Raw genomic sequence first — 14,445 nt, 5'->3', positions numbered from 1 at the left:
TGTCCTTAACATCAACATTAGTGCGTCTGTACCACACAATGTAAACAAGCCAATTTGGGTGTAATTTCCCCGGGGATTCCCAACCAGTTAAATTGCTTAGCTCGTGTTAGCCAGTCAATTATGAGAGACAATCTCTGAAAACATTTGCTCAACGGCTATCTTTTTTTATGAATGTGTTGAACTTCAATGTTTCTGCAGACTGCAGTATTTGCTTCAACTGAACTCCTTTCATTTCAGGTTGGACAATCTGCTAAACATGGCATACGGAGTCAAGAGGTAATTCAACTATTACAGTTGCAGTTTTGCATTAGGAAATTCTTTGGGACACATTGGGTGTTTGTTCCATCCAAGGTGAGGCCTAGATCATTTTCCATGACTGTATTCAGCTGTTGCCTGAACCCTATACTGACTAGAATTTCAGGTTGTCGGTCAAATATTTTGGCATTTTTGTGTAAGCCAGTGAGGGCTTTGGGAGGGGGGGTGTGGTGTGTGTGTGTGTGTGTGTGTGTGTGTGTGTGTGTTAGTGGAGCGCGGGTGAGCCGTTTGCTCCTCAACCACTCAACTAGATGTGACAGAGGGCTGCACCTGACCCTAACCCTCTAATATAGAACATGTTCTGTAGGCTACAGTCAGATGGTGGGATGATATTTGACAGGGCATGCAGGATTTTATTGGCCTGATTTTTAGATATGTTTCTGCTTATAACTTCCAGTATTTTGGTAAGCTATTTGTTAGTCAACTTGTCTATAATTTAGATATACATGCAGCTTCTCTTCTGTCATTATGTTGCCCTACAAAACTAAATAAACCCTTGCTCACCAGAATGTCATAAATGATAGAATGAATGCTTCAATCTAGTTTACATCTGTAAAGTTCAGTCTCTTCCTCTTTTACCCCTTAAAATCTTTCCCAAACATTACTGTTCTGTCCCTCCCTCATTTTCAACTTTCCATTCCACAGATTTCCTCCTATTGAACTAAATGTTGACATTGTCCTTTTTTACCTCCGTGGATGGACATTAACTTTTTCTTCCCCGTTCCCAAAAGTATTTGGTGTGTAGGGTATTGGGCCCATGTACAGTTATTCTCTAAAGCTCAGACTCACTCACTAATACCAGATAGACTTCACTAATGAAAGAAAAACCTCAATGTAGCCTATAGATAGAAAAACATCACGTTCTTGTGCAATTTCTAAGTTATTTTCTCTCAATTTCACCCGCCCCACGGACATCACCGTGGGAACTGCGGGTCAACCTGCGCATCGTGTGTGTGTGTGTGTGTGTGTGTGTGTGTGTGTGTGTGTGTGTGAACGAGAGCGGGTCAGGGGCGAACAAGCTGCTGAGTTCTGAGGCTGATTCACGCTGGCAGGAGAGATGCCAGTGATGGGTCACATGTCAGACAGTGAGTGCCTACCTGATCCTATAACCCTGGGCACTCGTTCTCCCTCTTTCTGCCTCTCTTACTCCGCCTTTCTCGCGCTCGCTCCGCCTTTCTCGCTCTCGCGTGCGCTCTGCTTCTCGCACGCGGCCAGCCTCTCGCGCTCTTACCTTGATCCATTATTGACAATCGTGTCCTGTTTTTAAACAACCGAGACGGCAGTGTCAGCCGCCTCTTAGGAACTTGACTCCAGTCTGGCATTTTGTTTGAGCTTCATTTCACCCCCCCCCTTCCTTCCTGAAGCCTGATTGAAGTTCAATTCTTCTGAAGGCTCTCCTTTCCTTCACTGGTAGACTTGTGATTTCTTACTGCTCGTGGGCTGGTGTCTTGGTTCCGTGATGCTCTGAGCACACCTGTCATGATGTATGTTCCCAGAGAGGACAACTGAAGCAGCTCATCTCATCTGACAACTGCTGAAATAATTCATGCTCTCCTATGCACTTTGCTGCTTTTTATTTTTTTTCTCTCTCTCAAACGGCAAAACCACGATTACCTACGAGCTGAGATTTCAGGAGACTTCATTATTGGCTTTGTAACCTAAAATTTCATATGGTGGGATTTCCCTCCTGGTTTTTCAGGAAATTCTTCCACTCTGCTATTTAGGAAGTATCCCATGTTTTTCCTAAGGTGGTCAAGTGGCAATGAAAAAGTAGGGTTATGGTGGTTAATCGGTTAGTCACCGAAAAATACATTTGCTTTTGGGTTAATATGCATCATTTAGTGAAGTTAAATTTGGTGTGTATATTTTCGCTAATCGTCATGCATTTTATCTATCACTTGCACAGCATACAGAGCCTAATATTACATGTCAGACAGCATACAGAGCCTAGTTATAAACTCAGCAAAAAAAATAAACGTCCTCTCACTGTCAACTGCGTTTTATTTTCAGCAAACTTAACGTGTAAAAATTTGTATGGACATAAGATTCAACAACTGAGACAAACTGAAAAAGTTCCACAGACATGGAATAATGTGTCCCTGAACAAAGGGGGGAGGGGTCAAAATCTAAAGTAACAGTCAGTATCTGGTGTGGCCACCAGCTGCACTAAGTACTGCAGTGCATCTCCTCCTCATGGACTGCACCAAATTTGCCAGTTCTTGCTGTAGGATGTTACCCCACTCTTCCACCAAGGCACCTGCAAGTTCGCTAACATTTCTGGGGGGAATGGCCTTTTCCCTCACCCTCCGATCCAACAGGTCCCAGGCGTGCTCAATGGGATTGAGATCCGGGCTCTTCGCTGGCCATGGCAGAACACCGACATTCCTGTCTTGCAGGAAAACACGCACAGAATGAGCAGTATGGCTGGTGGCATTGTCATGCTGGAGGGTCATGTCAGGATGAGCCTGCAGGAAGGGTACCACATGAGGGAGAAGGATGTCTTCCCTGTAATGCACAGCGTTGAGATTGCCTGCAATGACAACAAGCTCAGTCCGATGATGCTGTGACACACCATGATGGAGCCTACACCTCCAAATCGATCCCGCTTCAGATTACAGGCCACGGTGTAACGCTCATTCCTTCGACGATGAACGCAAATCCGACCGTCACCCCTGGTGAGACAAAACCGCGACTCATCAGAGAAGAGCACTTTTTGCCAGTCCTGTCTGGTCCAGCAATGGTGGGTTTGTGCCCATAGGCGACGTTGTTGCCGGTGATGTCTGGTAAGGACCTGCCTTACAACAGGCCTACAAGCCCTATGTCCAGCCTCTCTCAACCTATTGCGGACAGTCTGAGCGCTGATGGAGGGATTGACTCTCGGCGCATCACCCACTGCTTGACCGCTTTGCACTGGGAGCTTGAGGAAGTGTAATTGTTTTGAAACCTCAACGTTTTACTTTAAATAAAAGCATGTCATACCTTGCTTCAAAGTAGCCTAGTGAAAGTCCATCCACAGAAACATGGAGGCAATTATTTTTTTTATAAAGACTTCCTCATGCCATTTAACCAGCATTTCTCTCCTGTTCTATTGGTTTTCAGAGCAACATTCTTTCATTGTCCAGAAGCCAAAGGCACAATCCTAGTCATATTAGCAACCCATCATAGTTGTTGGTATTAGATTCCTCCTCGTTTTCTAAGTTTTTACAACTGAGATTTTCACATGGAATTACTCGCGTTAAGTTGTGCTGTTTTTAGAATGTGGTTTTCCTCTAATTTGCATTTTGACATTTTTAATAATAGGCTATATAGCCTTTTTAACTAAGACTATAGGCTCGCTATTGTTGCTGGTTTCTATTAAGCTGTTTGTGAAAAATGTCCAGTCCATGCATAGTATCATAGACGGCGAAGCGAGAGGTTTCATTCTCACCACAAATCTGTCCTAAAGAAGCCCATTGTGTTTCTATAGGTTTATTTTGGGCCTAAGCTTGTCACCTGCCTTTCTCCTTGGTTCGAAAACATAAGCGTCTTGTCATTATATACAGGTCTCTGATAGTATTTTCTGTTGGTCACGTCATTTTACTGTTGACTGGTTAATGAGGGTCAGTTAGTCCGCAGCAAAATTTACCAAAATGGTCATCCCTAAATGGGGTATTTTTTGGCTCAACCTTAATGTGGTCATAAACATGCAGTTGCAAGTGATTGTGTCAAGTGAACATCAGTTTTTGTGCAGTTATATAAACCTAAAAGCTATTTGAGTTCAGTGAAAAGTCACTGAAATGCAGTACAGTATTTCATGACAATAATACTGTCACCACCTTTAGTGACGCTTGTCTGGGTTTTGTATTGACCTGTGCTTGTCTTTGTGTTTTTTACAGCCGGTTCTCCCCCATGGCCATCGATGGGGTGACCAGCCTGGCTGGCATCAACATCCCAGGGCACGCGGGCACCGGCTGGTGCATCTTCGTCTATAACCTGGCTCCGGATGCAGACGAAAGTATTCTGTGGCAGATGTTTGGGCCGTTTGGCGCCGTCACAAACGTCAAGGTCATCCGGGACTTCAACACAAACAAGTGCAAAGGGTTCGGATTTGTCACCATGACTAACTACGACGAGGCAGCCATGGCCATCGCCAGCTTGAACGGATACCGCCTCGGGGACAGAGTTCTGCAAGTCTCGTTCAAAACCAACAAAACGCACAAAGCCTAATCTCATCTCGGATTGTTTATAGAAAACTCTACAGAAAATGGAAAAACCTAAAATGGAAACCTACCGACCGTAAACTTTCTACATTAGCAAAAACATCTTTGTAAATCAGTGTTACGAAGGGAAACTATACTTAGCGTCCAACAGTGTTTTCCTTTCCTTCATTGCTAGGCTTTGAAACTTCTTAAAATACTTTGCGTTAAACCAGAAAAAATACTGCAGGTTTTCACGCCTGTCTTTAAAGCTGGACCTTTTAAAATGTTACTAAAGGTTTTTTGTTGTTGTTTTGTTGCACATCTGCTGTAAAACAGGAAGTTTTGTAAGGCTTTGTGTAGTGATTTTTCTTTTGTATTTTTCTGTGTCCTGATTTGCCTTGGTGCTTTTTGCGTCTTAAGTGGTTAACGAAGTATTTATTTTTGATTATTCAGTTTAAACAAATTGTTAGTATTATGTTTATTGTAATATGAGTTAGTTATTGGTTGGCTGCATAATATTGCTTATTGTAAAATTTAATTGAGAAAAACACAAAAAAAAATATCTTAAAGCAGTACCTTGCCAAAGAGCTAAGAACCTCTTTGATGTGGGTTTAAAAAGCATCTATTTTTATAAAAAGACAAATTTGGAGAAACTTTTTACTGGACCTGGAACAAATATTTTGACTTGGATACTTTGAGAAATATCTTCATATGACACCTTACCAGGAAGTTTGCAGTGGTTGACATTTCTGGAGAGATTTCTGATGTAAAAGATACCTTTTGAGATCTTTTGTATTATCTTTCGATTCTAGAATCAATGGCAGTGATGGTTTCATTTGTATAATCACCTGTGGGTTGTCCTATCATCTTGGCTGTTATGACTAGCAACTCCCATTCACTTTTGATTTGGAAATGCAGACAGAAAAAAATACAAAGGTTTATTTGCAAAAGTGCATGCAAAATTATAGTGGAAATATCTTCAAGGTAAAAGGGGGGGGGGATAAAAATCAGTTCTTCCTAAAGAATTCCCTTCAAGACAGCGCTCATGGTGGTTTGTGGTGTACTTACTATATCATTTTGTCTTTATATTAAACAAATAAGGGTTTTACCTACTTTGTATGAAAGAGGGAGAGGACAAGCTGACCAAGGCAGCTGATTAAGTAAACGAGTTTGAATGAAAGATGGGGAAGATTACTCCTGGGCTTAGAGCTATGTAAATAAGTCCTTTTTTTATGTTGAGTATTTAGCTAGCATATTTGTTCTTTTTTTGGACTTTATGGCGAAGTGCTTTTTTTATTTGAGTAACTAGTGTGATTTATTGATTTTTTTTCTGGGGAGATATTGCCTTATTTTGATTTCAGTTCGACTTTGAAAGTTCACATTCAGTTAAAATACTTGATTTGTTGTCCTATGGACTAGCATTACAGTGTCAGATTTGTTGGTGATTTTGGTCTTTAGATGGTCTTGCTTCTGCTATTAAGAGAACTATAGACATTTAAGTTGGTTTGTTTTATATATAAACATTATAGATATATATTTATGTGGTAAAGAATGGATATAAACCAGTTTTTAGCTATCTGATAACTTTTTTTTTTTTTCATTCATATATACGTAATGCATAATAACCTGTCTTAAAAATCGTAAAAGGTGTATTGCTTTATTCACTTGAAGCGGTTCCATGACCATATCAAAAAGGGTTGCAAAAGATTGCCGAACAACATCTTGCTTCTCTCGAACAGAGGCTGGTCAAGCCCTTTAGATGCACTGAGTACTGCACCTGCATCCTGCTTTGTCTTGAGCTCATTACTAGTCATACGTCTCCTTATCGAGCAGTGTGCTGTGCATTATATATATATATATATATATACATTTATATATTTACCAACTACTTTTCTTATACTTTTTTTTTTTTTTTGGTTACTTGTACAAGTTCAACTTTGATTATAGATTAGCTGTGACACTGCTGCTGTGGGGGAAGGGGCCCCCATTTTCTCATGCCCGGCCTCTCACTGGTCTTGATTGAGGATAACTTAACGGACCCGAGGGGGCTCTGACTAGCTAGGCATGGCAAAATGAGCCCCCCCCCCCCCACCCACTTTCAATTCTAAATGTGAGAATTATTATTTATTTGAAGTTGTACAGTATTACTTGGTTCCACAGCGTTTTTTTGGGATAGAAATATATCTTGAGTATTTAAAAAAGGATGTACATGTTATTTTCTTTGTGTTTGGAATACTTTGTATTTTTTCATGTTCAGTACATCAATAAATAAGTTGAAGGGAAATGCAGCTCTGTGGATGGACCCTGTGTGTTCAGCACAACCCTCAAGTTAACTTCTCCATCATGTCTCATATTATACTACATGACCAACAGTATGTGGACACCTGCTCGTCAAAAATCTCATTCCAAAAACATGGGCAATAATATGGAGTTGGTCCCCCCCCTCCCTTCCCCTTGGCAGCTATAACATCCTCCACTCTTCTGGGAAGGCTTTCCACTAGGCGTTGGAATATTGCTATGGGGACAGCAACAAGAGCATTAGTGACGTCAGGGATTGATGTTGGGGCGATTAGGACCGGCTCAAAATCAGCGTTCCATTTCATACCAAAGGTGTTCGAAGGGGGTTGAAGTCAGGGCTCTGTGCAGGCCAGTCAAGTTATTCTACACTGATCTCGACAAACCATTTCTGTATGGACCTCACGTCGTCATGCTGAAACAGGCTAGGGCCTTCCCCAACTGTTGCCACAAAGTTGGAAGCACAGAATCATCTAGAATGTCATAGTATGCTGTAACATTAAGATTTCCCCTCACTGGAACTAAGGGGCGTAGCCTCTACCAAACTCTACAGTTGTCACTTTGGGGCAAGTAGCGTCTCCTAACATCTGCCAAACTCGGATGCATCCGTCAGACTGCCAGATGGTGAAGCGTGATTCATCACTCCAGAGAACGCATTTCCACTGCTCCAGAGTCCCAACGGCGGCGAGCTTTGCACCACTCCAGCCGACGCTTGGCATTGAGCATCTTAGGCCTGTGTACGGCTGCTTGGCTATGGAAACCCATTTCATGAAGCTCCCGACGAACAGTTCTTGTTTCGAATGTTGCTTCGAGGCAGTTTGGAACTCTATAGTGAGTTAGACAATTTTTACACGCTTCAGCACTTCGGGCAGTCCCGTTCTGTGAGCTTGTGTGGCCTAACACTTTGCGGATGAGCCGTTGTTCCTCCGATGTTGCCATTTCGCAATAACAGTACTTAACTGTTGACCGGGGCAGGAATTTTACAAACGGACTTGTTGGAAAGATGGCATCCTACGACTGCCACATTGAATGTCACTGAGCTCTTCAGTAAGGCCGTTCTACTACCAATGTTTGTCTATGGAGATTGCATGGTTGTGTGCTCAATTTTGTACCCCTATCAGCAGCAGGTGTAGCTGAAATGGCCGAATCTACTAATTCTGAAGAGGCGTCCACATACTTTTGTGTGTGTTTTAGTGGAAAATGCCTTCTAGAGGCAATTTGTTGCAAAGCATGTCCATGTGGATTTGACTATTGCTGGTTGTGATTGAGCTCCATCCCTTCATCTCTCATACTGCTTTTTACCCCAGAGGGAACGGCTGGTGCCTGGCCACCAGACAGACACGGCAGAGCAGGTAGGAAGACCACCGTGGTAGATACAAGGTAGATAGTTTGACTCAATGATCCCTTACCATAGCAAAATGCACTCAACCTTGTTGGAGGTCATTAGTTTGAGGAGGTATTTTGGTGGGTTTTTTTTGCTAATAATATAGATGTTTATTTGACTTTTTTTTACATGAAGTAAATAATGTAAGTGATAGGTACAGTTCTAAAGATGACTGTCTAGTCTTAGTGTCCTGTCTAGTCTTAGTGTCCTGTCTAGTCTTAGTGTCCTGTCTAGTCTTAGTGTCCTGTCTAGTCTTTGTCCCTGGCACTGTGAGGGTGTGGCCCATATCACAAGGTTGCAGGCGTCAGACCGTAACCCATATGGAAGTGCGTGTTCAGCAACCTGAGAAATGACCATGTTACTGTAGTTCCCCTGTATCAGCAGGCTTCTGTAGGCCCCCCCCGTATCGGCAGGTTACTGTAGGTCCCCCTCCCCGTATCGGCAGGTTACTGTAGGTCCCCCCCGTATCGGCAGGTTACTGTAGGTCCCCCCCGTATCGGCAGGTTACTGTAGGTTCCCCCCCCCGTATCGGCAGGTTACTGTAGGTCCCCCCCCCCCGTATCGGCAGGTTACTGTAGGTCCCCCCCCCGGTATCGGCAGGTTACTGTAGGTCCCCCCCCGTATCGGCAGGTTACTGTAGGTCCCCCCCGTATCGGCAGGTTACTGTAGGTCCCCCCCGTATCGGCAGGTTACTGTAGGTCCTCCCCCCCGTATCGGCAGGTTACTGTAGGTCCTCCCCCCCCCGTATCGGCAGGTTACTGTAGGTCCTCCCCCCCCCGTATCGGCAGGTTACTGTAGGTCCTCCCCCCCCGTATCGGCAGGTTACTGTAGGTCCCCCCCGTATCGGCAGGTTACTGTAGGTCCCCCACATGTGATGGGTTGTCAAACCTTGCATCCAGAGCGCTGTCTGAATTTGAGAGGGTTCACATTTCCCCTACCCCCTATGCCCAGCTGTAAACCAAAACAAGTGGGGACACTGCTTTTTTGTTGTTGTTGTTGTTGCTTTTCAAATGGCAGACTGTAGCTTTCATGTTTCTCAGGTCATTCACCTTTAGAGGCTCTGCTGTTATGACAGGTTTCTTTACTGGTGGTCGTTGTGGTGAGGTAATCACCAAAACCACAATGAGTTTTACTCTGACTAGAGGTGCATGATGGACATTTTGCAAGAATTCTTGAAATGTAATCTCCCATAGCGGAATGCTTTATCTTGTGAACACTGCTGCTCCGATTTGATTTGTCACTTTGTCTGGCAAAGATTCTATCCAAAGAAGCAGCGTGAAAGGTGGACATTAAAGAATGCCAATCATTGCTCTGCTTTGACTAGAGGGCTGCTTTGACTTCAACTTGGATGTCTGTGAACATCCCAAATGGCACCATATTCCCTGTATCGTGCACCCTATGGGTCCTGGTCAAAAGTAGTGGACTAGACAGGGAGTGGGGGTTCCATTTGGAACGTAGTCCTAGAAAAATCCAACTGTTTTACGAGCTGCCCCAACAGTTAATTGAAGTATAGTTCAGGCACCAGAATGCACTGCTGCTGTCACCGAGGCAGGCAAAGGGATGTAGGGAAGCCTGATATAGAGCATTGATTTTCCTTACCTCACGCTCCACTTGAGGGCCAACCGCTTCTGCAATGAAATGACCTGCTTTGAAGTGCGCTTCCCCGCTGTGGAGACACCTCGCGCTGCCCGTCTGTCATTTAAGTGGCATTGGAAGGACGCAGGGATACAACAGCTTTCGTAAACAAAGTTATTTTAAAGGGCCATCCGTTTTTGGGGGGGAGGACCTGTTTAAATATAGCCATTTGATTCTTGAAAAATAGAACTTCCTTCAGCTGTTTAATAAAACAAGTGGGGGTGAATTCTTTGTTCTGAAACCCAGATTGCCCCTTAAGCAAAGGGTCTGTCGGGGGGGGGGGGGGGGAGAAGAGCCAAACCACTTAGTTTAATGAAGACAATATTTACCTTGTGCTCAATCATGAAGTCATCTTAGTGTTTCTGCATGGCTGGCAAAGGATAAGGGATCTAATCTGTATGCTTTTAGGGCCTTAAAGTATCCTTAAACACACTGGTCTATTTAAGTCTGCTTGTGGCAACAGAAGTGATCATATCTGACGTCTTTTACTGACTCCGTGTGTACCCTTATTCCATTGCGTCTGTAAGAGTTGTTCTCAGCTGTACACTCGCATTACCATGACAGACTGGCGGAAAACGACGTGATTTGAGGTCCTACAGGCTAGCTATGTCTTGATTACACGGTGACGGGATTTTGGGAATACCACAGCGGCTAAACAGAAGCTCACAGGGTTAGTTTTAAGTTGATATCCTTTGATGTATGGTAACATTTTGTGAGTGATTTCTCTACCTGTACTCTATAAAGATACCTTTTTAATATGGTTTTCTTTCAGCAAGTAGCCATTCAGATGGTATTGATAGCCACAGAAGTGAATGATGAGTAAGTGCTAAAATTAGTTTTAAAATTAAGAGCTCACCAATTTATTTTCTGTGACCCCTCTTCAGCGCATGCAAACAGGGGCTAAAATATGACATTGCGTTCGGATTGAAAGCCATGGTTTAAAACTAGCCAAGACCATTGGTTGAAACTGCAGAAAGTATTCGTGCACTTTGACTTTTTCCCACATTTTGTGGTACAGCCTGAATTTAAATGGATTTAATGAAGATTTTTGTTTCACTGACCTACACCCCAATGTCAAAGTTGAACTGTTTTTAGACACTTTTTTTTTTTTTTTTCTTTTTTTTTACCTAATTAAAAATAAGAAGCTGAAATGTCTTGGTCATTAAGTATTCAACCCATTTGTTAAGGCAAGCTTAAATAAGTTCAGGAGTAAAAATGTGCTTAAGTCACAAATTGTGTGCAATAATAGTGTTTAACATAATTTTTGAATGACTACCTCATCTCTGTACCCCACACAAGTATCTATCTGTAAGGTCCCTCAGTCGAGCAGTGACTTTCAGACAAATTCAACCACAGACCAGGAAGGTTTTCCAATGCCTCACAAAAAAAAGGGAACCTATTGGGAAGATGGGTAAAAAAAAAGGTGATATTGAATATCCCTTTGAGTATGGTGATGTTACTATTTACACTTCGGATGGTGTATCAACACACCCAGTCACTACAAAGTTACAGCCGTCCTTCCTAACTCAGTTGCCGGAGAGGAAGGAAACTGCTCAGGGATTTCACAATAATGCCAATGGTGACTTTAAATCAGAGTTTAATGGCTGTGATGGGAGAAAAGTGAGGGTCGATCAATGTTGTAGTTACTCCACAATACTAACCTAACTGACAGGGTGAAAAGAAGGAAACCTTAACAGAATAGAAACATGCATCCTGTTTGCAACAAGGCACTGCAGTAAAATCCAATACAACACATTACTGAGTACCACTCCATATTTAAGCATATTGGTGGCTGCATCATGTTACAGGTATGCTTGTAATCGTTAAGGACTGGGAAGTTTTTCAGGATGAAGAAAAACTGAATGACCCTACGAACAGGCAAAATCCTAGAGGAAAACCTGGTTTTCTGCTTTCCACCAGACAGTGGGATATGAATTCACCTTTCAGCAGGACAATAAGCCCAAGGACAAATCTACACTGGAATTGCGTACCAAGAAGCCAGTGAGTGACGAGTTACTGTTTTGACTTAAATCTACTTGAAAATCTATGGCAAGACCTAATGGTTGTCTAGCAATGATCATCAACCAATTTGACAGAGCTTGAAGAATTTTGAAAATAATAATGGGAAAATGTTGCACAATCTAGGTTGTGGAAAGCTCTTAGACTTAACCAGAAATACTCACAGCTGTAATTGCTGCCAAAGATGCTTCTCTAGAAAGTATAGAGCCCCACTGTGGACGTGTCATAATACCCATAAATACCTAGTTAGAACCATTTCCCTGTTTAACAGTTTTTCCACCATTCATATTTGTTTTCCATAGGGGATTTTAGAGAAACTAAAAATAAGGGCTGTGTTTTGTGTGGGCTTACACTCGAGTGACGTTTTGATAACCATGTAAATATATCTCGGACAAGGTGAGTTTTATCAATGTATTTGGCTTCATTTCCTCTCAGATTCTAAAATTGGTAATTAGTGTCAAAGTAGACCTCATGCAAGACTACAAGTCCCTGCAAGCTCCTACACATCTCTAGGTGACACATTTGCTAACAGGTATTGTGTACATTTAAAACTTGCACAAGACAGAATTGTAATTTTTTTTAAGAATGTGTTTATTACTACATTTAGTTAACATTAGCTGCTGTAGTTAATCCAGAGATTCTTACCTCGATTCGGCAGTCTCGTCCAGATCATCATGGTATTTGTAGTTCTTTATGATAGCCACATTAGCAGCTAATTAGCATTTCATTTTGGGGGGTAAATACAGGCTAATATACAGGGGTGTGAAAACTTAGGTAAATTATATAATTCTGTATTTCATTTTCAATATATTTGCAAACATTTCTAAACATGTTTTCACTGTCATTATGGGTTACTGTGTGTAGATGGGTGATGAAAGAATCTATAAATGTTGTATTTCAGGCTGTAACACAACAAAATGCTAAATTAGTTAAGGGGGTATCAAAACTTTCTGAAGGCACTATCTTCGTGGGACAAATGTTTTATTAGAATGTGCATGTACTGTATCTGGGTCCAAAGCGTTTTGAATAGTTTGATTTATTATCAGGGTCATGTAGAATGGACTAGAAATACAGTACTTAGTTTACCCACTTTGAAGTTTTATAAATGCAGCTTGGCTATCTAATGACTTAAATATCCTTGATAGTAATACTACTAACATTAAGCTTGTCTCTAGATCACTGCACCCATATGGGCGAGGCATGTGGTTCCGAAAGGTGACCTCACTAGTGTCTCACGCATTCTCTCTCGTTCACGCTGTCTTTGTCTCTCCTCATAGCCATATTTAAGATTCAGTGATAATGGAGGGCGAGAAGGGTCACAGATATTTTATCCATTGTCAACCCATCCCTTACTACCCCTCCTCCCCTAGCTCCCCTCCCATCCCTTACTACTACCCCTCCCCTAGCCCCCCTCCCATCCCTTACTACTACCCCTCCTAGCCCCCCTCCCATCCCTTACTACTACCCCTCCTCCTAGCCCCCCTCCCATCCCTTACTACTATCCCTCCTCCTAGCCCCCCTCCCATCCCTTACTACCCCTTCTCCCCCTCCTCCTAGCCCCCCTCCCATCCCTTACTACCCCTTCTCCCCCTCCTCCTAGCCCCCCTCCCATCCCTTACTACCCCTCCTCCTAGCCCCCCTCCCCTAGCTCCCCTCTATCCCTTCTACCCCCCCTCCTAGCCCTCCTCCCATCCCTTACTACCCCTCCTAGCCCCCCTCCCATCCCTTACTACCCCTCCTAGCCCCCCTCCCATCCCTTACCCCTCCTCCTAGCCCCCCTCCCCTAGCTCCCCTCTATCCCTTCTACCCCCCCTCCTAGCCCTCCTCCCATCCCTTACTACCCCTCCTAGCCCCCTCCCATCCCTTACTACTACCCCCCCCAGCCCTCCTCCCATCCCTTACTACTACCCCTCCTCCTAGCCCCCCTCCCATCCCTTACTACTACCCCTCCTCCTAGCCCCCCTCCCATCCCTTACTACTACCCCTCCTCCTAGCCCCCCTCCCATCCCTTACTACTACCCCTCCTAGCCCCCCTCCCATCCCTTACTACTACCCCTCCTAGCCCCCCTCCCATCCCTTACTACTACCCCCCCTAGCCCCCCTCCCATCCCTTACTACTACCCCCCCTAGCTCCCCTCCCATCCCTTACTACTACCCCTCCCCTAGCCCCCCTCCCATCCCTTACTACTACCCCTCCTCCTAGCCCCCCTCCCATCCCTTACTACTACCCCTCCTCCTAGCCCCCCTCCCATCCCTTACTACTACCCCTCCTCCTAGCTCCCCTCCCATCCCTTACTACTACCCCTCCTCCTAGCCCCCCTCCCATCCCTTACTACCCCTTCTCCCCCTCCTCCTAGCCCCCCTCCCATCCCTTACTACCCCTTCTCCCCCTCCTCCTAGCCCCCCTCCCATCCCTTACTACCCCTCCTCCTAGCCCCCCTCCCCTAGCTCCCCTCTATCCCTTCTACCCCCCCTCCTAGCCCTCCTCCCATCCCTTACTACCCCTCCTAGCCCCCCTCCCATCCCTTACTACCCCTTCTCCCCCTCCTCCTAGCCCCCCTCCCATCCCTTACTACCCCTCCTCCTAGCCCCCCTCCCCTAGCTCCCCTCTATCCCTTC

The 14,445-nt window shown here is 44.2% G+C and overlaps 1 protein-coding gene across 5 annotated transcripts in view; it reads left to right on the top strand.

The window, feature by feature from the left end:
• Positions 1 to 6,781, top strand: part of elavl2 (ELAV like neuron-specific RNA binding protein 2) — a 53,295-nt gene extending 46,514 nt beyond the window's left edge. For all 5 annotated transcript variants that reach the window (XM_029759749.1, XM_029759750.1, XM_029759751.1 and 2 more), the window contains 2 exons: positions 238 to 276; positions 4,191 to 6,781. In XM_029759749.1, coding sequence (XP_029615609.1) covers positions 238 to 276; positions 4,191 to 4,521 — 370 coding nt within the window. In that variant the 3' untranslated portion in view covers positions 4,522 to 6,781. The remainder of the gene's footprint in view (positions 1 to 237; positions 277 to 4,190) is intronic.
• The last annotated feature ends 7,664 nt before the right edge of the window (positions 6,782 to 14,445 follow it).

This window comes from Salmo trutta, chromosome 8 (assembly GCF_901001165.1).
Source record: "Salmo trutta chromosome 8, fSalTru1.1, whole genome shotgun sequence".
Taxonomy (NCBI): Eukaryota; Metazoa; Chordata; class Actinopteri; order Salmoniformes; family Salmonidae; genus Salmo; species Salmo trutta.
The sequence above is the reverse complement of the archived record's forward strand: the minus strand, read 5'-3'. Positions and strand labels throughout refer to the sequence as shown.